Raw genomic sequence first — 26,410 nt, 5'->3', positions numbered from 1 at the left:
CCCAAAGGCTGTGGATGACAGGGCAACTGGAGCCTTCAAGACAAAGATGGATAGGTTTTTGTTAAATAAGGGATATGGAGTTCTGGTGCACACCAGCCATGACCTAACTGAATGGTGGAACATGTTCAAGGATCTGATTAGCCTACCCTGTTACTAATTTTTATTTGTGCCATGTTTACGATTTTATAAGACCCATTAATTGAAATGAACTACTTGAATCATAAAGCTTTTACAGGCTGTTCAAGTACAAGTGCATGAAGAAAAGATAAAGGAAAACACAACATAAAAAAGAGGCCTGTTGTACATTTATATATTTACTACCTATATAAGCACTTTCATAGGAAAATAAGAAAATAAACATAGTACTTGATGTTTTCTAAGATAAATAACATTTTTGTTTGAAGCATTAGACTATCAATGCGAACAAATCATTAGAAATAATGACAACGTTCAACCTTGCTTCATTCAAGTGATTTCACATGATGAAAATGCGCACAATATAACATATTTGAGGTATGAAAGTAAAATAAATAGGACGTTTTTGGGAGAACCATTCATGTTGAAAGTTTGACTATTGAGCTTTTAAATATCTAAAAACCCTAACGAATAAACTGTAGGGCAAAGTCATCTGTAATATAGCCTGAATTTAATTGATGCTTTGTGCATAAAACCATATTTCTTTATTTAGGTATGCAGCTTTTACTTTTCAGTTAATAAATTCCTTCCTAGCATCTGTTTTCAGCAAGATTTGTTATGCAGAAGACATACGGGAATAGAATAACAGAGCAGTACAGCTATGCCAAATTGCATTTGAAGTCTTTTTGTGGAAAGGGTGAAGAGTTGGGAAGTATAGAGAGAGGGCGGAGAGAGGGAGAGAGAGGGGAAGAGAGAGAGGGGAGGAAAGTGAGAGAGAAAAGGAGAGAGAGAGGGAGAAAAAGAGAGAGAGCGAGAGAGAGAGAAAGGAAAGAGAGGTAGGCAGGGATGTCACACGACAAGAGAGTACAAAAGGCTGGCATTTTGGGAAATATATGGCCAGGTCTGTTTCATAGCATCAAAAGCTACTGGAAGCTTTGCTCATCAGAACTTTCCAAATGATTCTGAAGAAACAAGTCATCGCTTCTTGGATCACGTGTACTTGTAACAAAAATTACCAAGCAAACACTAATGAATTTATTGCATGTGGAGCTTTTAAATTCTACTTTAATAGACATTGCGACTGCTTTATTTAAAAATTCAGTTCATATTTCAAACTGCTATTAATATATTTGATCACAGAAAAGTTGCAAAATCTGAACACTTCATCAAGCCAACTTAAAACAGGAGAAAGATAAAAATTTACAAAGAATTAAGATACTGTTCTCAAATTCAAAAACGCAGTTCAAAAGTCATGAGGAGGCTTAAAAGATGAAAAGCCTTCTGTATGCTTAAGTTACGCTAAAAAATATACAAATTCATCCCATTTTCTATACATATTTGCCCCAGGCTACATTTTTGTTAGAGGAAACCAATGAGTTAAGCAACATCAGTAGCATTGGAAGCATCAGGGGAGGTTTCATCTGGTGTTTGCAGATGCTGGTGATTTTGAAAAAAAGATGCCACGAGTAATTAGGTTTGTGTCCACTACCTTGGATGTGGGCACAGGCAGCCTGAATGCGCTTGTGCAGTTCACCAGACCATTTTTGTCATTTGTGTCCTGTACAGAGCTTTCCCCAGCATTACCAATTTGAAAGTGTCACTCTGCACAATTATCAATTGTTGCTCAACCTGCTCGTGACCCAGTGGAAATCTGTTCCGCAGCGAAAATGGGGTATATGACTGAGACTTAGATTGAAACTATTTAATTCCTGCAGAGCAGAAATTCATTTTATTTGCATATGAAAGTGATACCCTTGTTTTTTTTCACATATGTTTTCTATGGAAGGCACTTTCCACTACATTATCCTCAAGATGGGAGAGGGGTAATCTAGGCCAAGGACTCAAACTACTGCAATTATTTTGTTTCATAATCAATCTTAATGACTGAGGTGGAACAAGGTAACATTACCAATCCCTGCTTCAAAATGAAACATTGACTAAAAACTTAACAATGGTAGATTAGGCCATCTAATATCTAGAAGGATAAACAGAACATCTAAAATGGATCCTGCACCAAAGAAGGAAAGCAAGGGACTACAAGGTGTAGAAATATAAAAACTGGTGCAGAAGGGGCAAAGGATAATAAAACCTTAAATTAGAAAATTGGTGAACAGAATATAAGTCAATGTTCAAAACTAACATTGGCAGAATGAGTGGTATATGTAAGAAAGTACAAAATATTCAAAACAAAAAAGTGAAGAGTTAGAAACCATCTAATGGTTGCACTACAACAACTCGCCAAGGCTTCTTCGACTGCACACATCAAACCTGCGACATGGGAAAACAAGAGCAGCAGGTATATGGGGACACCGCCACCTGCAAATTTCTCTTCCAAATCACACACCATCCAGGCTTGAAGCATGGTGCTGTTCCTTCACTGTTGCTGGGTTAAAATCTTGGAACTCCATTCCTAAAAGCAGTGTGCACCTTTAATACGCAGACGGCAGCTGTTCAAGGCGTTGGCTCACCACCACCTTCTCAAGGGAATTTAGGGATGGACACTAAATGCTGGCCTTGCCAGAGATGCCCACATTTCGTTAGTGAATAAAAAAGGAACAATGAGGGATGCAATACCGAAGCTATGACAGAGGTGTAGCTTCATTTGCGACAGCAATAAAATCATATTTCTAGCTGTACAATTTCCTGGATAAGTAAAATTTGGCAAGGATGTAGTTTAAATTCACCGGTCAGAAATTTTAGCAAGCATGCCGATGGACCAGCAGCAGGAAATCTAAACAGCAAAATGGGTAGAAAGCAAACTAAATATATTTTTATGGGAAAGCATTAAAAAAAATGGAGCTCCATGGATAAATACTGAAATTAAAACTAAAATGAAGCTTAAAAGGGCACATATGATAAAATTAATCTTGAGGTGAAAGGGGAGATTAGAAAGCTTAAAAGGGCATATTAAAAATTGACTTGCAGGTGATAGAGAAGGAAAAGAATAAAGGCTTTCATAAGCATATCAAAAGTAAGAATAGATAAAGAGGGAGAATAAGCACTCAAGGATGAAGCATGTTTAACTGTGGAGGATTGAGGTTCAAAGATTAGTGTTTTTTTTAATGAATTGTAGTAGAAGTGAAAATTTAGGTATAACCAGACGATATGGGACAACTGTTGGAGATAAATATAGAAAGAGAGTTGGTTCTGAAAAAACTCAGAGCTCTGAATAGATAGGTCACCAGACCCTTATGACACACACCTTTGGTGGTTGGAGGGGTGGCACCGGCTTTGACTGGGGCTTTTCAAACTTGCTTAAATATGCCAATTCTGGTGGTGGAGAGAAGCTGATGTAAAATTGCTCCCCCCCCCCCCACCCCCGAGGGAAGTGGAGGATAAAACACCTTGCCAGTGGGCCTCCCACAGCATTGCTCATGGTGGGTCATATTCTACAGTTTTAAAATAACCTGAGCTTATGCCATGTAATGCACAATGCAATGAGCCCTAGCTCATTGTAAGCAAGCACAGCCTGAGGTCAAGCAGACTTTATCTGCTGTTTGGTGAGGGAAGTGGGCAAATTGAAAGATCTCTGCAACTATCCAACATTGGATCAAAGGGAAAAAAAGAAAGCAATGACTACCTTTCTACTTCCAAAGTATGGTGCACTCATTCAAAACTTTTAAATGAAATAGGTAAATAGATTAAAGGACACAGAGTGTTTATCAAGATATTGAATTAGATTGATAAATTTCTAAAGTTTTTTTTCCTCCAAAAAGACCAGATGCTGAGTTGGTAAGTGGAAATGAAATAAGGTTGAAGGAAGTCAGGACAAATTGATGACGAGTTTGCCCGTTATTGATAGGACATATTGGTGTTTACAAACTCTGTCAGAGGCCCCATCACATTCATTTCCAAAAGAGTGCTCACAATCTGACAAATAAAAAGTCAATCAGAAAAATTGATAAACTTCCAAAAAGCATTTTTGAAGCTGTTGAGATAATAAGTTAGCGCACACAGATACAAGGAGAACTCCATGTCATTCTGACTTGACAAGACATCCTCTACAATCGCATTTGTGAGATTTGCAAAAATCAAAAATTATATCAAAGTTAAATACAGGTTTATAAGATGTCCACGAAACCCTAATATCACATTGTGATATAGTGAAGCAAATTTCTCCTACTACAAATATTCTTTATATGCCTAATACACTCTAGATTACCACTTTATACGTTTTACAGGTTTAATTATCATTCTGACTGAAGATTCGCAATAGCTTCAAGACTTTGGTGGAAATTTGTGATCTTAAAACGAGTCTTAAGATGTTCGATTCATACATTTGTGTTTGGTTTTATGACTTCCAAAAAAAATTACGTGAACTCAAATAGCAATGTTTCCTTCAAGCTACTCATCTACCTACACAATATTAAAAGGCACGTGCATTACCATGGGGGATACTGGGGTGTAAATACTGTTACCCACATTGTAAGGCTATGAGCCTGAAATGCTACGGGTGTCCCAAAAAACTAAGAAATTTGCCCATTGTCAACCAACAGATTTTTTTGACAAAAACTTAAATATGCAGTTCAGGTTATCAAAGAATTATGTGCCATATAATATGCCACAATGAATGTCATATTTAAAAATGATTAATTATCCCGTGTAACAACAGAACAACTAAACACTTAGCATCACGGGATTTGTTCTAGAGAACAGGTCAAATCATATTAGATTAAAAGATCTTCTGATGCTTCAACATCCAACAGTCAAAGCTTAACTGGTTACTAAAACTTACTTGCTTTAAGAAAATACATTTCACGGAAAGCTCAGCACAAAAGGTATCGGAAAAAATTGGAAGCGCAAAAAGAAACTAAATTGCAGCTCTATGAGGTTCAAAAGGAGTTATGGGAATAAATCAGTGCTCTTGATGCTCCAGATTATTCGGCTGCAGCCCAGTGAGTAAAAATTGCAAATATTTCACAGATAACCAAAGGACGACAAAATGTAACTTAAAATTTATTCCTTTTTCCCTGCCAAAATCTAGATTTAGATCAATTAAAGTTATTTCATAAGTCTAGGGGATAGTGGAAACAATACAGCTGATTAATACTAGTTTACATTTGAATATTCTGCATACTGGTCACTCCATTTACTGTACTCTGCAATGTTGGCAGATTATCAGTCTGCATAACAGTTAGCTGTGAAGAACCTGTTGATATGGTGACAGGTGTTCCACTCTGCATTTGCCCAACCCCAGCTGCATGTGTTAACATGTTACTGATGTGACTAGTCATGGCTAGGCATGCAGGTACAGAAATTGTAGTCACAATGCTTGTGCTAGGGGTCCCATTTTTTTCCAATGCATTGCTGTCAAGCACTAAAGCTTGTGTACTTGCAGCACCTAGCTGTTCAACATTAGCCAAGGTATGCAAATGAGGCTGCACTGAATCTGCTGGTGCATGGAGTACAGCAAGGTCATTAAAAGTGGCTGTCATGGAGGCTGCTTGAGTTACCATAGTGATGGAAGGCAAACCAGCTGACCTCCAATCTGAAGTACCAGATGTATGCTGTTCATGTAAAGAGATGTTTCCATGGAGCATTACTGTATTTTGGTCACTGATTATTTCTGGACAAGATGCTGATTCTTCTTGTGCTTCTGAAGGAGCAACTTGCTCGCAATCAACAAATGGGTGGAGGTCTGTTCTTTGAATATGGCCCTTTTTAGAGCCCTCATCCAAAATGACGAGGAAGGATTGCCATGGTGCATTCTTGTTATGAACCTATTAACAATGTAAAAAAAAATGGTGACGGTCGTTAAAAGGTGATTTTAATTGTTTAGAACAGCACAACTCAAATGCACACAGGTTTAAAATATTTCATGATGTACAAAGCGCAATGCAACTGAGCTGGAAGCTTGCTGAATGTCTTCATTTTGCAATGCTGTATGTCACTTTCATGACTATTATAGATTGAAAGAGAAAATAGACCAGGAACAGCATAAATGGCAGAACATGGAGTTGAGGCCACAATCAGATCAGCCATGATCTTACTGAATTGCAGAGCAGACTCAAAAGGCTGAATGGGCTACTCCTGTTCCTAATTTGTTTGTTCATAATTAAGTTCAGAAAAGTTCTGCAGAATAACAAGTGATACCAGTGGCTCTAACTATTAGGAGGGACTGAACAAATTGGGATACATTTCTCTACTGAACAGAAACTGTGGCACCATTGTAATGCTAGGAAAGGTTGTTATAGCAAACAGTAATGTCTACAACTAAAGGTTTTTGAATAATATCTAAAGCATAAGTTCCATGAGGATTTAATTTTACACGAGAAATAAATGACCATTCATAAAAACAAATGAATACAATTCTTGCTTCTTACTATGTATGAATGTACTTCTCCTATATTCATTCCTTATTTCCTCACATTTTCTCCTTAGTTTCCAGACAATTTCCGCAATGCAAATAATTAATACTAGTTGATTACCTATGGCATTGAATCTCGGGGTGGAAGGGGGTGGGGGTGGTGGTGGTGGTGGTGGGGGGGGGGGGGGTGCTAAAAAGGTAAATACAATTGAATCTGCATATATATGTATGATGAGGAGCCCTAGGTTGGATGGTGGAAAAACCATGTGTGGGAAAGGCAAACTTCACACACGTGGATATTAAAATAGTAGCACTGAAAGGGGCAGATACAATCTGCTGTAAAGGATAAAGAGAAAGGCAGTATCCTGGGAAATGGAGCAACAGATAAGCTTACATAGACAATTTCCATTATAAACATGGATATACAAACTTATAGTGGAAAAGTTCATAGGAAATGCACACAGAAACAGGATGTGAAACATCAAGTGAGATTATTACAAGAAATTTTGAGATACATATTTGTAAACTGGTGCATTTGTGATGAAGTCAATCTGTTAGGTTTATGTATTTGCCAATGTTTGCAGTCTGACTGTGTTAAGACAGCTCTTTTTGGGCAAAAAAAATAAGGTGATGAGATAGCAGATATGATTGCAATTCCTTTAGGACATGAGAGCACCCAACTGCAGGGAAGCTAGAATCCACATTGTTTCACAGTCACTTGGAAACCAGGTTACTCTGGAAAAAGGAAACAATTTGTCTGAAAATTATAGTTTTTTTTAGAATCATGGAATGGTTACACCACAGGAAGAGGCCATTTGGCCTCTCATGTCTATCTCAGCTTTCTGCAAGAGCAATTCAACTAGTTCCACTACCCTGCCTTTTCCTCAATAGCCCTGCATTTTTTTTCTTCAGATAATTATACAATTCCCTTTGAAAGCCAAGGTTGAATGTGCCTCCACAACACTCTCAGGCAGTGCTTTCCAGATCCTTACCGCCCGCTATGTAAAACATTTTTCCTCATGTTGCCTCTTGTTCTTAAATTGGTGTCCTCTACTTTGCCACCCTTCCACCAATGGGGACAGTTTCTCTCTATCTACTCAGTCCAGACCCTTTAACATATCTTGAAGACCTTTATCAAATCTCCTCTCAACTTTCTCTTCTCTAAAGAGAATACCAGTTTCTCCAATCTATCCACATAACTAAAGTCCCTCATTCCCGCAATCATTCTCACAAATCTTATCTGCATCTTCTTTAAAGACTTCACATCCTTTCTGAAATATGATGCCCAGATTCTGACACAATACTCCAACTGAGGCAGAAACCAAACAAGGTATTTCAGAGGAAACAGGTTTGTTAGATGGAATCATTCAGATACTTACTGAAGCATGTCTTCTGAGTGTAGATTTATCAGTAAAGGTCCTCCCACATGCACTGCACATAAAAGGTTTCTCTCCTGAATGTATACGATAGTGGCGTTGTAGAGCATTCAGTTGCGTGAACTTTTTGCCACATTGGTCACAGCAGTAGGGCCTCTCACCTGACAAAGACAAATTACTGGAGGCTAAAACACAACATTACTTGCCTCAGCATTTCGAAGCTTCAAACATTTCATTCAGGGGCCTTTAGCAATATACATTATAATACGCAAATAAAAATGTCAAATTATGCACCTAGGTGCTGCTGTTTATTATCTTTACACTCTTCCTTTAGAAAGTAGTGTCAAGGAGTGGAAGGAATCGCAAGCTGATTCAGCTTGACAGGATGTGACATGAACACTCCTTCCATGGCCAATGCACTCACATGATGGTCACCTATAACATTTTTTTTCTCCTTTCTTAGGGTGTTGACCACTCACACCAAGAGCCCTTTGCTAACTCATCCAAATGGCTACTTTCCATGTCTGGAGTCCAGTTGGTGGCATAAAAGAATATTACAGCTGAAAGAGATCTGTTATAAGCTGACATACACACTTTCCAACAGAAATTATAAAAGCAAAGGCTCTTGATACATACTTTGGAGCCTGGGAAATTAATTCAAACTTCAATTTAGTAAATTATGAAGATGTTTAATACCTATAACAAAATCACGTGAAGACCAAAAACGATGCATGCCCCTTAATAAAGTTAGCCATTTCCTTCTCCCAAACTTGGTAAAGCTTTGAGTCTATGATTTGTAATGTCATGCATTTTAATACAGCTGCATCAGATGACTGCTAAATTTACGAGTCATGGTTTTTGATCTACTCGGATTTCATAAGGAATGAAAGTTTGAACAAATCATATCACACCTGTGTGAACTCTAAGGTGTTGGTGAAGAGAATTTCTTTGTGCGAAAGCTCGGTAGCAGATCTCACAGACAAATGGCTTTGATCCAGTATGGATTCTATTATGATGTTTCAGATACTCTTTTGAAGCAAAACTCTTGCCACATGTTTCACACATAAAGGGTCTTTCACCTGTAAGATAAAACAATCAAACTAATACAACTGCATAATCTTGAAAATTTGAATGTCAGTGATCAGAACCTGTGGTGGCTATTACATAGCAATGAGAGAAGGTCATTCAGCCCCGTGAGCACGTTCCACCATTCAATGAGGCCATGGCTGATCTGTATCCTAACTTCACCCACCTGCCCTGGTTCCATATTCCTTAAAGCCTTTGGCTAGCAAAAATGTACTGATCTCAAATTTAAGATTGCTAATTGAGCTGGCATCTACTGTTTTTTGAAAGAGAAAATTCCACACTTCCATCACCCTTTACATGAACAAGTTTTTCTTAATTCTCTCCGAATGACCTGGCTCCGACTTTAAGGTTATGTCCCTTTGTCCTAGACCACCCCACCAGCGGAAAAAGTTGCTTTCTTCCCTATTGATTCCTTTCAAAATCCTAAATACTTTAATCAAATTACCCCTTAACCTTCTATATTACAGGGAATACGTTTATGTAAACTCTCCTCATAATCTATGGCGTATTGATAATATTCTGGTGTCTCTTCACTGGACTCCTTCAAAAGCAAATATACCCTTAGGTGCACTGTCTGGAACTGCGCACAGTATACCAGGTGTAGTCTAAATCTGGGCTTTTATAACTGTGGCAACAGTTCCTCCCTTTCATATTTTTCCTCAAAGAAAAATTATAATTGCTGGAATTCGAAAACAAAAACAGAAAATGCTGGAAATATAAGTAGATCAGTCAGCATCTGAAAGAGAAAGAAAGGTTTACTTAATCAGTGACGGTATAAACTGTTGTAGCTGTTCTACACACGTGGATCATTGGAACCAAGAATGGGAGAACAAAATGTGATCACGAGTTCCAGTCTAAAGAGCAGTTAAATGAATTGATAGCTGAGCATACGAAAGATATGTCTACATAGAGCTGACGTTTGCAATGTTAAGACTGTTGTGAACAAAATGTTCAGTTTATTCTTTTTTCCTATTCTATCAAAGCTGCTTTTGGAATGGACAATGCAAATATTGCTTAACTTCTACAAATTTGCAGAAAGCTTTTCTTCCATTAGATCCAAATGTCAAAATAAGGTAAAACATGAGCACTGAGAAACTCCAGATAAAGATGAGCAATACAATCAATCAAAATGCTCTTAGGAAACAGACTAGGCCTGGCGTATGCTGTATATTTGGTTACTGTAAATTCCGGGTTTGAGGGTTCAGTGATCCCAACTCAAGATTATGTTTCTGCCCATGTGTGGTTTTCAAACATCCAATGTTCCAGTGGTATGGATGGTTTGTTTTTGCTGCAGTTTGGAAGCTGATGCACAAAAAAAACCTCAACTTTCAGAGCTTGAATTCAGCCACTCCATAAAAGGGGTCACAAAATCATACAAAAGGAAATGAAATGGATTGTTATGGTCACATTCCAGTTATAAATATTACATTGCATGCCATGTAAAAGTCCATAAGAGCAGTTATTTTAACATTATGCACTTCTATAGCACCCTTCATGAAGAGCAACATCCACAGAAATTCAACAATAAGGAAAAAGACGCTAGCAGGAACTGGGAGCATGGTTGAAATGATAGGCTTAAGAGGTTTAAAAGTGGCATAGTTAAATTGTTTAAGAAAAAGAGCTCCAGAGGGTGGGGTGTAGTGACTGGAGGATTAACTACTAATGGCTGAACGGACAAACAGTACATAAAAACTGAATGAGTAAAGGGTATGCTGGAGACTGTTCGAGGTCGCTCAGTGAGACACCATGCTGATAAGCAAGATTAAAAACGAGGAGAGTGAAATCTGTGGGGGAACAAAGCCAGTGGAGTTTAGGAGTGACAGGAATATTTAGTGCAAGTCATCCAGTGCACAGAGGACATGGGTTATAGAATTTTGGATGAATTGAATCTGTGATAGATGGAGAAGAGGAGGCTTGTATTTGAGAATTTTGGAAATTAATCCTTGATGAAGACACAAGTGCAAGAGGTGAGGCAATGGCGACCCAGGGAAGAGGAACACCAGAAGCAGAGTTCAAAACCCTGGAGGTAAACCCTTGTGGAAGGTATCTGAGGAAAAACGCCAGTTTGGGAGAAGATTCTAAGGCGAGGTTTTGAAAAGTGGAGATTATAAACCCTTGTGTGAAGGACAGAATTCAGTGAGGCTATTTGGCTCATGGTGTGACAAGCGTCTGGGGGGAGTTGAGGAGAGATCCATAGTAGCTGGTTGAGGTGACTTCTGTTACTTGGTTTCAGAGTGTGGTGTGTCTGACCAATGGGTGCCATAGATGTACATGGACTGTGTACTTACTGTGAACATTAAAGTATGAGATAGCTTTTATGACTTGTTATCCTTACAAATCTGTATATTGGTGATGGTTTTGTTCATCATCCCAATGTTGTGTGCCTCTAAGTGTCTCCTATCTTAAGCCATCTCTGCAACACCACTATTTCCAGCCTATCTTCATTTCTCAAACATTTGCTTATGTTCACCCTAACCTCAAGAAAGGTTATCACTCTTGTTCTTCCAACTAGCACCTTCTGATACAGGGCTACATTCTAAAGCTATGGAAATTGCTGTTAACTTTCAAATTATCCATTGCCTTTAAAGCCCTAGTCTGACTGGTGATCACCAGCATGAATTTCAGCAAAGTAATTTCACTGTTGCGTGTTATGATCTTTGAAACTTAGCAATGAATTGGATAGTTCTTTCAATGAGCTGGACAGGCAAAATGGGCCAAATGGTGGCCTTCAATGCTCCACACTTTAATAATGACTCTATTAAAGCTATATTTATGGCTATCCAGTTTCCTCCAAAACCATTCCTGTGCTACTTTTGTTGACTCCTTTCTGCCATATTTTCTATTCCTGTGGTTTACAGGGCTTTATTCTCTTTTCAACTCCAGTTCATCTTCATATCAGTGACCTGGGAAAAGGTCCTGTTAAGTGAAGTTAAGAGTGAGGGGCAGAGAGAAAAGCTCCAAGCTTCAGATTTAAAGAGACAAAAGCTGCAGAAAGCAGATTTAAGTGAGAACAGCTTGCAAGAAGCAAGGAGGTTCAAAGAGATGAGGAGGTCTGTAATTCTTTGCTATGGGCATGCGAAGCAGTGGTGTACTGTTAAAGCTAAGTTGGTGCATGGAAGACAGCTTGAACGCACGTGGCAACCCAGGGAAGAGGAACACCAGAAGCAGAGGTAAACCCTTGTGGAAGGTATCTGAGGAAAAACGCCAGTTTGGGAGAAGATTCTAAGGCGAGGTTTTGAAGAATGGAGATTGTAAACCCTTGTGTGAAGGACAGAATTCAGTGAGGCTATTTGGCTCATGGTGTGACAAGCTTCTGGGGGGAGTTGAGGAGAGATCCATAGTATCTGGTTGAGGTGACTTCTGTTACTTGGTTTCAGAGTGTGGTGTGTCTGACCAATGGGTGCCATAGATGTACATGGACTGTGTACTTACTGTGAACATTAAAGTATGAGATAGCTTTTATGACTTGTTATCCTTACAAACGTGTATATATCTTTAAAGATTTAATTGTGGGCGGAGTATTGTAACATAGTTAATCTTGTTGAATAAATGTTTTATTGTTTTGTAAAAAGTTCATCAGCTGACTGCTATGACTTTGTTCAGTAGCTACTCACCACACATCTACACAAACAAATAAAAGTTAGGATCTATCAAGCTGTTCCACTCTGGGATCAGACTTGTCCAGGGGTAACCTCAGCTGGGATCATAACACTTGGAAAAACCAAACTTAAAAGTTTGCTGCAATTCAGTTGAAGTTATGATTTAAATTTAATTTTTTAAATGGAGGTTGTCCCCATTTGGTTGGGGAATTTACAAAAATAAAGCACGAACCTTGGACAGATATTGTAGTGAAAACATGGCCAATAAAAGAGGGAAAAAGGCAGTAAACTTAAATCCGAGTTAGTCACTTTTCAATAATGCTCCTACTGTATTTCCCAATAACCAGAGCCTATTTTTGTCCTTCTCATTACCAGGCTGAAAACAGAAGCAGTAAACAGGAGATTCTATCAGAGGCTATCAAGATTGGTGAAAATGGGATTTTAAGACACATTTGTGTTAAACAAACAGAGCAAATATGCAGGAGATTAAAGGATAGTTAACAAGACCTTCAGAGGCAGAAGGAAGAATAGTTAATTTACCGAAGTATTAATTTTACCAACAGCGTAACTGCAATCCAGTCTGTGGATCAGCTAGAGTGATTGTCAATAAGGTTGTCACTAAAGTGGATCAAGCACTAAAGAAATGAAGAAATTCCAGAATTGAAAATGCCAGGTGACAGGCCAATCAGGTGAAAAAGCTGTTGCAATTAATTATAAGCTTTGTTAAATGCTTCAAGAGGCTTTAAGTAAATAATGAAGTCTAACAAGAATTGCCTGGTCAAGGTTGCAATTTGAGGTTTATCCTGTGGATTTTTAAAATATCAGATCTTGTAAAGAAAATATTTTTTGCATTATTACTATATTCTACAATATTTATGGACCTTTTCCCAATTTCATGATGGCACTAAATTTTCTCAACTAATGGGTTCTAATAACAATACATTTCTGACTAATCAGAGAGCCCCAAAGAAGGCCACAGTAACGTTTTTCTTCTGGGGTATTAATGGACCTTTGCTAAACACTCCTTTCCAATAGGGCAATCCCAAGCAGAGAAGCTTGCTTTGGGAAAATTAAAGGCAGGAACCAATCTCCTACTAGTTCATGCCATAGCATGAGCGCTATTAAAAATTAGGACTGGACATCACATTGGTTTTACTTTAACATGCTATTGATTAAATAGTTCTTTAACTGCAATCCAATGTTCAGTACATTAAAATTTTAAGCAGGAAAATACAAAATATACAAAGTCTAATATATACTGAAACCATTGGCAATTGAAAGAAGTCAAACAAATAATCAGAATGCTAATTTAAGTCTATTAAGAAAATTTCAGTGACATCTTAGCTAATTTTTACTCAGATCACCATGTACCATATTATGGAAGCATTTATACATTATACCCTGTTTCTTAGATGCTCACAAGTAGTTCCTGAAGTTTGACTGATGCAGCTATTTGAAATACATGCAAATAATGAGATAATCAACAATGGTCATCTCACGATCCTTTTCAGAATCCTACATATACCACTGGCAGTAAAATGAAATCATATATGACTGAGGTGAAATAAAAACTAGAAACTTTTAAAATGCACAGCAGGTTCATCAGCTCCTAGAAGAGCATGCTAATGTTTCTGAGGCAAGAAGTGAATCCAAAACACTCATCTATCCTTTTATTTGAATGCCCTTCAACCAGCTGTGCTGTTCCATCATTTCATGTTTTCACATGTCTGGATCCTACAATCAGCTGCTTTCTTTTCAGATATGTAGCAGCTACATCCATCTATATTTCTTCTCCAAATGGTTGGCTGGGACTTGCATCGGTTTGTTTTCTTAAATTCAATGAACAAACTTGCTTTCATGTCGTACCTCAGTACATCTCTTAGGATTATCCCAAAGTATGGCACATTTAAAGAATTTCATTATAATGATTCGTGCTTTGCAGGTAAATGTGGAAAAACTCTGCGTTTCAAGCTGAATCATGGAGCTTCAATGTTCACCTATATAGACAGTACAATGCACAGCACAGTTCTTCAAAACTGCAATGATTAAATTGCGTGCACTAGCCCTGGAGTGAGTCTTGAACTGTCAACCTTTTGGTGAGCTTATCAACTGGGTCAAACTGATTTATACAATTACATTGCATGAAACAGAATAGATCAGAAAACATGTGAGCTCCGAGTTGTTGATATTAGCCAGGCAATAGCTGGAGCAACAGAATTACCCCAGGGTCCCTGATCATGAAAAATTAGCCAAGGTTCCTAGCTGTTCAAGAATCCCTGCTGCAAAGTACATGTGTACAAATGTCAGCTGAGGATAGAATCAGACTTGACTCTGTCAGGAAGATATAATCATTTTCATAATGTTATTGGAATTTATTGTGGAGTAATAGTGGGGTCTGTGTGTGTGGGGCTTAATTGAATTAAAGGCAGCTGGTCTGAAGGCTTTGATGTATAAGATAAGCTAGGTTTGAAATGTTAAGAAGGTAAACGTGGGTGAAGTTTTAGAATGTGAGATGTAAAGGGAACATCTGCATTTTTAAATAAACCAGACTAGCTTGAATTCAAGAGGGGAGGTGAAATATTTCACCTAGCCAGGAGAAGTTAAGAAACAGTGTGTTCATTTTTTCCAAAGATTATTGGTAAAATTGGTACTATGATAGATTTTTATTATTAGAGGTAAAGTCCAAAGACATAGTGAAACAATGGGAATTTGCATCCAAAGAGGAAATCTGTACAAAGGAGATGAGGTTGTGTGTTGGAAAGAAGGAATTCTAAGATTTAACAAGTATGAAAAGCCTCCAGCATCTAAGCCACAAGCTGTTGTCTACAAGGTATCAAAGCTGAGAAAACTCACTTTGAATTCAACTGTCCAGGGTGTGTGCTTTGCCTGGGTCTGTTTAAATCTGCGTTTTATTGTTGCCTTAACAGAGGTGTAACTGGAAGTGAGATTAATTAGGGGAGCTAGGAGTTATCATAGTAGTAATTTGCAAACCTGTGTATGTGCTTAAAATCATTTTTTTAAAATTAATAAAGGTTTGATTTTGGAAGAAATCTATAAGCCTCAGTGGTCTTATTACTACTGAATCTTGAAATATATACAAATTGCAAAACAGCTGCGGCAGTTGTTTCAAGTTTCCCTTTGGGATTTGAGCAGCTCAGCATTTACCATCAGCTGTGCTATAACAATTCTAATGCCCTCTATAGTAAATCTCTTTAGCCATGCTCTCACCACTAAACTGTACCCCAGCCAAAAAAAAAGCCTTCAGGAGGGCAGGAAAAACCTAGAGCGAATAAAAAAAGCATTTCAGTTACAAACAAATTTTAGAAATTTAGCCGTAAGAATACAATAACAAAATTTCAATCATGGAAGTTAATTGCAAGACTTTTCTGTAAAACCTACATTATCTTTTTGCAGAATAACATGGAAACACGAGTGATTCTGCATTCCAAGCAATGAAGGGCCCACATAATGCTTGACATCTTTTAATATTTTGCCAATGTGTTGATGTATTCCATGGGCTGGAGTATATTACTGTCTGTATATTTCCTTTTTGGCACGTCACTGGCGCAAGCCAATTCGATTCATTCACGTATAATTTTATGACCTCTTCAATGAAGTGGTCACAATCAAACACTTTAATAACCAGTTTAATCTTGGTCCTTCTGCAACCATTTCCAAGTCATTAGATGTACAAACTATGCATACCATGCCACTAAACACTGGGCATTGACATGTGGGGAAAATAAAGTATAATTCACAGTCACTAAAACTTTGAACTCAGTGCCAACATTGATCAACTAGCACATTAATCCCATCAACAGATCAAATTAATTCCCCAGAAAATCCTGGCTCTAGAGTTTCTCCAGGTATTTAAGCATGCACAAACACTCAAACTTTAGTGGAAAACTAGCAGTTCCTAAATTTCTTCACATACTGGAGCTACCCAGAAAGTAGCAGTTACAATTATTTTCAATAGTTTGTTATTTACACACAAACACCCTTGTTTCTTTTGCAAACTCTTTAAAAAATATTGAAAAGGTCCCTTCAGGGCTGCCTCTGGGGCTCAACAAATTTATCAGGTGAGCAACTAAGCTATACAAGATGAGGAAAGTCCCAACTTCAATCTCTAGGCAGCAATGGCTTTCTTGATCTGTCAGCACAGCAGCAGAATGAGGTAAGGTGTGGAAAACTGGCCACAGTTGTATTCCTGACTGCTATCCAGTGACCTTCTAGTGGAATTGAGAATGTGTATACATTAGATAAGGTTAGGCTTATCTCCAATGCACTCCTGAAGTAAAATAGCTTGTGGGCACTGACTATTAAGACATCCACATGAATAATGATTGTTAATACATATGAGGGCCCAATGACTATGGAATCATAGCTCAGCAAGAAAGGAGAGCAGAGAAGAAAATTAATGAGAAAATAAGTGGCTACATCTGTGCAAATGTAATTTAAGAACCAGCTTACCCATATTTTTTGTTGAAAAATTAAAGCTTGCTCCTTGTGACATTTAGTTTTACATTAACTAAAGTTTTTCAGCGTCTGTACAAGATTGTCAAAACAATGAACAAAACTTTTCCACAGTTTGATTTGATATTGTAAAAAGCAACAATGTATGACAGCCCTTTCACAAGGCTACATTTTCAGTTAATTTCCACCAATATTGATATACTCCTGACTGAGAAATTTACTTTATCTCTAGTGTCTGGGGACTTCCCCTTGCAGAGGCCAATGTGCTACTGGTGGGTTACTGGTGCTGATTCAATGCCCTACTAACATCGTTGGTCAGATTAAGACCATTCTAGAGACAGGTCAAAAGTCTCATATTGTCAGTATCTTTTCTGCACACGCCTATGATGCTTGTTGTTATTCATTTTCACTACATTTCTTGCATGTGCAGTTTGCTGTGCCACAATTCCAGGGGTACCAGCTATTTTAATCAGTGTAGCTAATTTCAAATACTTGATAAGCTAAAAGACATGGCTGAATCACAACTCTTGACTTACACTGTATATCTTGTTTCAGGCTGTACCAATTAAAAGGCTTGAAGCAGTCATACAAATAGAGTTCAGAAAAAAATGTAAAACAAGTTACCTGTATGAGATCTCTTGTGATATATCAACATATGATTCTGTGTAAACCTGGCACCACATTCATCACAGGCAAATGGTTTTTCACCTGTATGGACCCTTGAGAGTGCAGGCAAGAGAGAGAAAGAGTCTTGATATACCATTATTTAATATATCAAATTACAAATACTGCACATTAGATTCTAAAAGAACTATATTGAATTCTCAAGCAGGAAAAGCTTTTCCAGTGCAGCAAGCACTAATAGTTACAACTTCAAACACCCAGTGTCAGTTAGCTGTTTACTTTTCTATTACATACTGAAATTAAGTGGTGCATTCATAACTCTTTCTGACAAAACCTCAATTTTCAAATGGGATCCACAGCTGTTTTCTCCTTTTATTAGAAAATGATAAATCAGATGTTATTTATGATGACACTTTCACAACATTCTTCCAAAAAAAAATGACAAAACAGACGTGAAACAAGTCTTTCCTTCATTTCTTCCCCAAATGAATTACCGAAACAGAAACGGACAGATAAGAGAGCAGCATGCTCCTACACCACTATCTGCTGAAATTCACTACTGAAACAACTTTGTCTTGCTACTTTACTCTCCACCATCAAAAGTCTCCTTAAGCTCAAAGTCTACGATATGCTTTAGGATATCTCCCCCCTCTAATTTTCCATCTTTTCCTGCATAGTATGCCTTTGGAACTCGGTCCTTTGCTTTTGACATTATCGTCTGGGAGAAACATTATATAAATGCAAGTCACCACTGACGTTGCGTGGGTGGGTGGCCACAAAGCAACTGGGAATGCGTCATGTGGGGGCAAACAGGCTGTGCACAAACAATGGTCCATTTAAGACATACATGTGCATGGGTGCATGGCAATCTTAAAGGGAGCATGCAGTGCAACAAACAGATTTCATACAGCCAAGAGAGAAGAGTGGGAACGTTGGGTTGCCATAATTGTTGGTTTCTAACCAGGTGCTAGGTTTCAAAAAGTAACCAGGATCTACTCGCCTTTCAATTTCTAGTTCTTCCCTGCGGAAAAATTGGATGCACATCGCAAAAACCTCATCAATTCCCTCAGGGAATTGGCTAAGTGGAACCATGGGCTTGAGGTTATCGCATCATGTGCCCCTTCCATTTTATTTTGGTGAGCTAATCACTTTTTTTGGTCTGAGATACAGCTTGAGATGAGAATTCAAAGAAACATATGCATTTAAAAGAACAGAAAGCATAGTTTTCTGTGCAAATTGCATGATCAAGAATTCTGTTCTTTTAGCTGTTATGCTATTTATTACTCCTTCAAGGTAATATTTTAGTTTTGTAACTACTGGAAAGTTAAATTAAACTGCTGTAACAAGAGGAAGGCTGATAGGACAACTTCCACACTATTGCAAATCCTGGTAATAAAATAACATAACTGAGTTGATAAAAGTGCATACTATAAAGTTATGCTGTAAATTTGTACCTCAAGTGCACCTTCAGTGCAGACGGCTGAGAAAACTTTGCATGACATTCAGTGCACTCATAAGGTTTATCTCCAGTGTGTGTCCTTTCGTGGAGTCTCAAGGCAGTTTTGGAACTGAGTCCTTTACCACATTGCAAGCATAAATGGCGCTCTCCACCACCCTCATGAACCTGAAGGTTATGCCGTTTCACGTCTTTTTTCCTTTTAAATTTTTTACCACAAAGCGAGCATGGGAAGCGACGTTCTTCAACATGGACATGCCTTTGGTGGCTTTTTAAGTTGCACCGATTAGCAAATGTCTGGTTGCAAGTCTCACAGCGGTAAATGATTTCGGGTGTAACACCATGATTCTGCTCTATGTGTTTCAAGTAGCTTTTCTCATACTGAAAATCTTTTTCACATTTGTCACACTTGAAGTTTCCACCTCTTCTCTTCTTCTCAATCTCATCAGGTGTCTTTTTTGTATCTTCATCCAAATCAAAATCACTATCATCACTCTCGGCTTCTTCCTCATCCTCATCATCATCCCCCTCCATCATCTCATCTTCATCATCTGGCTCTTCAACAATTTCTGTCATTGTTTCCTTTTTAACTTGGTCTTCAATCTCTTGGTTGTTATCATCTACACAGGTCAGTTTTCCAGATTCCTCTTCCAACTTTTGATCAACCTTCTCTTGCTCGCGAAGCTTACGTGTATATTTCTTTTTGGGGATTTCCAAAAAGACCTTCCGTCCTGCCAGCCTTCCACTGGCTCGTTTCGCTTTTACACTGAAAGATTTCCCCATTTTTTTCTCCTTTTCTGACTTTTCCCATCCTTTGGTTCTACTGGTTGCTAGCAATGGCTTACAACCTTGCTTATGAGATTTTCCTTCATCTGAAACATCTCGGGCAGTGGATACTTGACGATTGTGTTCCGAAGGAATTGCTGATGTGTTCTGAGAAGAAACAGAGACAGAATCACTGTCCTGTTTATTGCCTTTAATTTCCTCTACTCCCTGGGAATCAGCCAAATTGCCCAAGTCCATCAAAGCTGACTCAAGTATCTGTGTTTTTACTTGACTGCAGACTTCTGCCAGTTCCCTGCACTTCAATTTCTCAGCAATCTCCTGTAATCTTTGTACCCTCTCGGCCTCAACCTCCACTTTTGCAGTATATACAAAATCCAGGAAAGAGGCAAAGTCTGCTGTGTAAATGTCTTGCAAAGTAACAATAGTAATCTTAGTGTTCACCATTTCATTAAGGAATAGCTCCTTAAAGTAACTGCTGGCTGCTGCCAACACAGCTTTGTGAGCAACAAATTCCTCTTTGCTGCCCTGGTGCTCTATCTGCACTGTCACATCACAGAAGTAGCATAAGATCCGGAGTTTGTGCATCTCTTCCAACAAGTTTTTAGGGGCTGTCCTTGACTCCAGTACAACTTGATTGCTGACCATCTTCCTCTATTTTGTCAACCCCTGCAACATAAAAAAATTTACACAGTGAAACTCAACAAATTATATTCATGGCTTGCATTCTAAATTCCGAACTTGGATGGCATATGATCGATATTGTGAAAAATGGATCAATAAATACTTTTTTTTGGTTTAAAAAATTAACTTGCGTACAGTGTGAAAACTTTTCATTTTTGTAGATGTTATATACGACTTATCTCACAGTGCACAAAGTTTAGTATAAGGCCATACTATGAACATTTAAGTATCCTAAAAAAGTGCACAATAATAATTCAAACATTTTCTTCAGATTTTTAAAATTTCATTTAGCAGCCAAGTTTTTAGAAAAAAATCTGATCTGACATACTACCTTTATATTTAGATCAATGCATTAATTGGTTATGACATAATGAAAACATCTCTTAATCCAGCCTTCTTACATAAAATTAGCTTGCTACCAGTGAACAGCAACAAAAACACAAAACCTAAGTAGGAATTAATTCATTTGTGACATATCATATCTTTTCTAACTGTAATAGATCAGGATACCCTTACTGTCAGTTCTGAATACATCCAAATAAAAAATAAATCTATACATTTTCCCTTCCCAGCCAAAACTTTTGGACATTCAAGCAACGAAGTGCATTACTGATGGACGTGATAATCTATCTGTCCAACAAGAGGAGATTAATTTAAAAACTAGATTGATTAACAATAGACTACACTAATATCTTGGGTGCACATTATAATGTTGCTCCTATGACTTAAATTATTCATTCCCATGGAAAATGTAAGATAATAGTTACAAGGTAGAAATTCAATCAAGGAGTTCAAAAGCTATCAGACACCAATACGGTGAAGCACAATATTATCCTATAAAAATCAGCAAACAGTGACATTCAATTTTGAATGTGGAATCAGTTTTTACATGCATTTCTCCACCACCTGATTTGACCACACTGTTGCCTCTCCTTTGTTAGATTGCTTTGTCCGACATTCAGCCTCAGGTGAGCTACAATTTCCTCCAGTTAAACACTGGGAATACTGAAGCAATCATAATCAATCCCTCCCTCAGACACCATACTCTTGACTACTTATTTGATCATCCTCCCCAGCCACTGTCTCAGGTTGAACCAGATTGCTTGCAATATTCATCTCTGATTCAACACCAATGTTAGCTTGTGACCCCATATCTATTCCGTAACAAAGAGTGCCTGCTTCCTGCTCCATAACTTGGCCCACATCAGTCAAAATGCTATTAAACATTTATCCATGTCAGATTTGACTATTCCAACACTGTTCCTGACCACCCATCCTGCATAAGTTTCAGCTCATTCAAATCTCTTCTACTTGTAATCTTATCCGACAATAAATAATACTTAACCATTACCCTTGTCCTTACTGACCTACATTGGTTCCAGTCTTCAAATAACTTCAATTTTTAATTTTCATCCGTGTTTCAATCCCTTCATGGCCTGACTCTGTCCCATGTACGTAACTTCCTCCAGGTGGCCCTCCCTCTAACCAATGCCTATGCCTCCAAAACTCTGTTATTCTAACTTTGGCCTCTTTTGCAACTTTCCCTCCATCAGTAGCATGCCTTCAACAACCTAAAACTTTGCACTTGATTTTCCCCCTTTAAGATCCAACTTAAAATCTACGGCTTTTACTAAGGTTTTGTTAGCCCTCCTAATAGCTCCTTCTTAGGTTCGGCATCCATTCTGATTAAACTTCTATGTAGGGCCTTGGGATATTTTTCTACGTTAAAGGCATTAGGTAAACACAATTTGTTGTTGTCGATACAATTGGCATTACATTTGAGATTGTAGGCTTAAAGCCCAATAATACTATTCAGTTTCTTTGAAGAGCAAAAAACAAAATGAGGTACACTTACTTGTGAGGTTTAGTATGCCAGTGTCAATTTTGTCTTGAATATCAAGATGGTCGCCATTCTGCATTTGAAGTATAAATGCAAATCAAGTGTAGATCAAATTCTGGTGATGGTTTCAACCTTAATAAAAACATTGTGATTGCTAACATAAGAACAATGAGTAAAAGCCACATTCATCCAAATCTGATCTTAAGAACATTTGTGTCATTTAAGTACTGACATTAAGGAAGCTATACAGGTTTTGCAGGGAGGGTATGCACCCCATTTATATGAAGACAATTTTGTTTTCTCTCCACTCTGTAGGCGAGTGGACTGGGAGGCAGTTTGTAATCAAGATCTCAGCCAGTTGCTAGAATTATGATTCAATGAACAACATCTCATTCAATTTACCCACCCTGTCCCATGTGAAATTAATTCAACAATAAATTGCTGCTTATTCGATACATTTAAGTGCCCAATCTCGCATAAGAGTTCATAAAGTGCCGTATAAAGAATGGTGAACCTTTGCAAAAGTTGATGTCTGAATACCACTAGTTGAGAAATACATTGCGTATTACAAAAAAGGTGCATTATTCCAATCAAGGAACCTAGAGAATGTTGCTCAAACTAATATGAATTTTTATGCAACATAAATTGCTTATGACTGATAAAACAACATTGCTGCTGAGGTAAGGCCTCAACAATCTTCCACAGTGTCGATTTTCCAATTCAAATTCTTGCTGTAAACAGTAATCTATAATTGAGGCTTGATTGGCAGCCAATGCAGACTCACGTTTTTGTGACTGTGGATGTGCTTGGTTAATGTGGCTGCCTGACTGAATTGGAATGGTACCCAATAGAAAGCTGGCACTTACCAGGAATTAGCAGCAATATTAGTTCAGCACTTCTACGTGTGACAAGAGAGAGCGGCGAGAATGTTGAACTCGCTGCTATGTGGGAATGAATGAAGCAGAAAGCATTGCTGCATTTAAGGGAAGGCTTGGTGCATATGAGAGAAGGGAAAAGGAGATATGGGGGAAGGCTGGAAAGATGTCACGTGGAGTATAAATATCTGCATACATCACGAGGACCAAACAATCTGTTCCTATGCATGTTATAAATATTAATATTTGCATACATCACGAGGACCAAACAATCTGTTCCTATGCATGTTATAAATATTATCCTGGTGGTGGCTTTAACACAGTCACTTGATCATCATTTTCATATTCAGCAGTTAATAAATCAAAATAAGCAAAAGCTCCAAGGAACTTCTAAGTAGCTTGTATGAAAATTCCTCTTCCAGCTCAACAAGTGTTGTGTTATAAAAAAATGATGGTATTTTCATCAGGAAAGCTGTGCTGGTGCTTTCTTTTGCAACTTTATTGCTGGATGCATCATAAATTCTTAGTGATGAAAACTTGATGGCTTTAGAATATACTGATTTAAATCTAAGGTAATTTATTACCATCTTCTAAAACTTCTAGAATTTTAGAGCACCTCCACCAGAAACAAGCTGTAAAACAGTCCAGAAAAATTCTACATCTGCAATATAACAATGATGATTAATGAATTAGCAGTATAACTTCATGAGATACATTTTTACCCTTAAAGAACTTCATTGGTAGCTGCTACAAAAGCATTTTTTGTAGTACATTATGAAGTGAAATATCAAACTAGATGACTTTGAGATACATGTACACTGAAATAAATATTCCAAAACCATGATGGTTGTTGTGTTTCTCGTGTGAGTGTTATTGATTGAGGACAGCAGAGCTTTGCTTAATAGTACAGATGTGGGAATAAATGAACAATTCTGAAGTTTTGCCCGATTACCTGTGGAGAACTGGGAGTATTTATACAGAACATATCACTTGGGAATACAATGGAACATCGATTATTCTCCAAATGGAGGGGGCCCAGATATGAATGATAGAATTTGATGAAGAGTTCCAAATTTTGGTCTTGCATGCAATGAACAGCAATTCCCCAGACACTGGAATGGAAACAAGTTCAAACTGAATTTAATTTTTCCTAGAGAGATGATTTACTTTAGACAAGAGGAGACTGGTCTAACAGGCTTGCAATGTTTCACACAAGACTTTGTCTCTTTAGAATTCCAGTGCTTAATCAGGAAGATAAGTAACTAGAGCTCAAAAAAATGTTTCCATTGTGAGTGGAAAAGATTCCACTGCAGGCTAGATCATGAGGCATCTGTGGAAGGAGCAGTGTCCTATTCCATAAGTTATTGCCTCAGTAACCTGGAATGGGTAGAAATCAAGTTGTCCTCGATACAGCTAGAAAGTTATTATGGCCTCAATTTGCACAATGCTTTAACAGCAGCATTCAACAATGTCTTGTTACAGAAGCAGAGGTACATTGTTCAGTTTGGTCTGGTCCAGACACTCCTGTATTGAGAATTATTGATTGAGGAAACAAGGCATTAGTTGCACAAATATAATTGCCTGTTTTCAGAAGAAGTAAACTTACCAAAATAATTGTACTGTGGAAGGCTTTTGACAGCCCTGGTATCTCAATATTTTGGAAGTGGAGGTTCCTAAGATGGTAAACATAAAACCATGGCTAAGTTAAAAGAAACACCTTGCAAAAAGATCAGATGAAAATGTGAAAATGATAAATCAAAAGAAAACTGGTGGGTGTGGAGAATGGTCTTGCAATACATGAACTGCCTAGTTACTTACTAAAGATTTTGAGAAACAGCTCTGTTATGAACACAAAGTGATAATGGCAAATTTGGTGAAACTATTACCCCATTCCCTAAAAAAAATTCTAACTTGCTTACTGTTTTCTCTGGGTAAACTCTACAATTATGCCACAAAGTACAGCAATGAAAAATGAATCACTGTGTTGCAATTCATTGAAAATATACCAAGGACTATAAATGCCATGCTTTAATCAAATTCCAAGGGTCACTTACAACAGCTGTCCTTTAAGGAGAAATTGAGCAGAATGGGCCTATATTCTTTGGAGCTTAAGAAAGCGAGAGGTGATCTCATTGAAATATACAAGATTCTGAGAGGGTCTGGCAGCATTAAGGTTGAGAGGCTGTTTCCCCTGGCTGGAGAGTCTAGAACTAGGTGGCATAGTCTCAGGATAAGAGGACAGCCATTTCCGACTGAGGTGAGAAATTTCTTCACTTAGTTGTGAATCTTTGGATTCTCTACCCCAGAGGGCTATGGATGATCAGTCGAATAGTCCATTCAAGGATAAGACCGATAGATTTTTGGACTATAAGGGAATAAAGGGATGTGGACATAAGGCAGGAAAATGGAGGGGGGGGGGTCAAAGACTAATTTTCACCTGCCACTTTCGGATGAGCCAGGAAGCCTGGTCTCTCAATTAATGGGATGGGATGGGATGGGATGGGGGGGGGGGGCGGGGGGGCACCGGAGTAATAAAAGCATAATACTGTGGATGCTGGAGATCTGATATAGAAACAGAAAGTGCTGGGAAAAAAAAACACTAGATGGACCTGAGGCTCTTTCCCTGCTCTGTGCCTATTTACATGCAGAATTGAGATGCATTGGTATCCAAACAGCCAGGCGGGTGGGTCACCCCCAATTCTCCAGATTGCAGGCCCTTGAGATGCAGTTCTGCAAAAGAGGCTCTGGCCCTTCTTTGCACCCAACCCCATCACCAGGGCTGCTCCCTCCACCTGTCCAGCAGACAAAGTCCCACTGTACCTCCCACTCCCCCAGCGGCTGTTAGTCTCCCCTCCACCCCGCCAACCCCGGGCTGCTCAGTCTCTCCCTCCAGCCCAGCCGGATCCAGGGGCTATGGGGAGAGACTGGGGGCTGAGCCCCGGCCTTAACGCGGTCCCTCCTCCTCCTCCCCCGCGGCTCGAAAACAAACGACTTTCCTTCCCCGCGAACTGACCTGCTCTCCGGGACTCGGCCTGTAACAGGGAGAGATGGAGAGAGAGGGGTTGGGGGTATATGCGCGATGAGGGTTGAAGGGAGGGAGGGGACGTGTTGGGGGGAGTCGGGGGTGGGAGAGGGGGTTTGTTTCCGGACCCCCGGGCAGCGGGCTCTAGGT

The 26,410-nt window shown here is 38.5% G+C and overlaps 1 protein-coding gene across 2 annotated transcripts; it reads right to left on the bottom strand.

The window, feature by feature from the left end:
- Positions 1-294: 294 nt before the first annotated feature.
- On the bottom strand, positions 295-26,410 carry gzf1 (GDNF-inducible zinc finger protein 1). 2 transcript variants are annotated; one of them, XM_041214658.1, is made up of 8 exons: positions 26,252-26,410; positions 24,845-24,911; positions 22,379-22,495; positions 19,055-20,508; positions 17,601-17,695; positions 8,730-8,897; positions 7,822-7,979; positions 295-5,855 (listed from the first exon to the last, which is right to left on the bottom strand). In XM_041214658.1, the coding sequence occupies exons 4-8, from the start codon at positions 20,485-20,487 to the stop codon at positions 5,190-5,192; spliced, it is 2,520 nt and encodes an 839-aa protein (XP_041070592.1). In that variant the 5' UTR covers positions 20,488-20,508; positions 22,379-22,495; positions 24,845-24,911; positions 26,252-26,410; the 3' UTR covers positions 295-5,189. The 2 variants fall into 2 exon arrangements, with proteins under 2 accessions (XP_041070592.1, XP_041070601.1); XM_041214667.1 differs by lacking the exon at positions 26,252-26,410 and adding an exon at positions 25,293-25,566.

Source organism: Carcharodon carcharias, chromosome 2 (assembly GCF_017639515.1).
Source record: "Carcharodon carcharias isolate sCarCar2 chromosome 2, sCarCar2.pri, whole genome shotgun sequence".
Taxonomy (NCBI): Eukaryota; Metazoa; Chordata; class Chondrichthyes; order Lamniformes; family Lamnidae; genus Carcharodon; species Carcharodon carcharias.
Note: the sequence above shows the minus strand (reverse complement) of the source record. Positions and strands in the feature narration are given on the sequence as shown.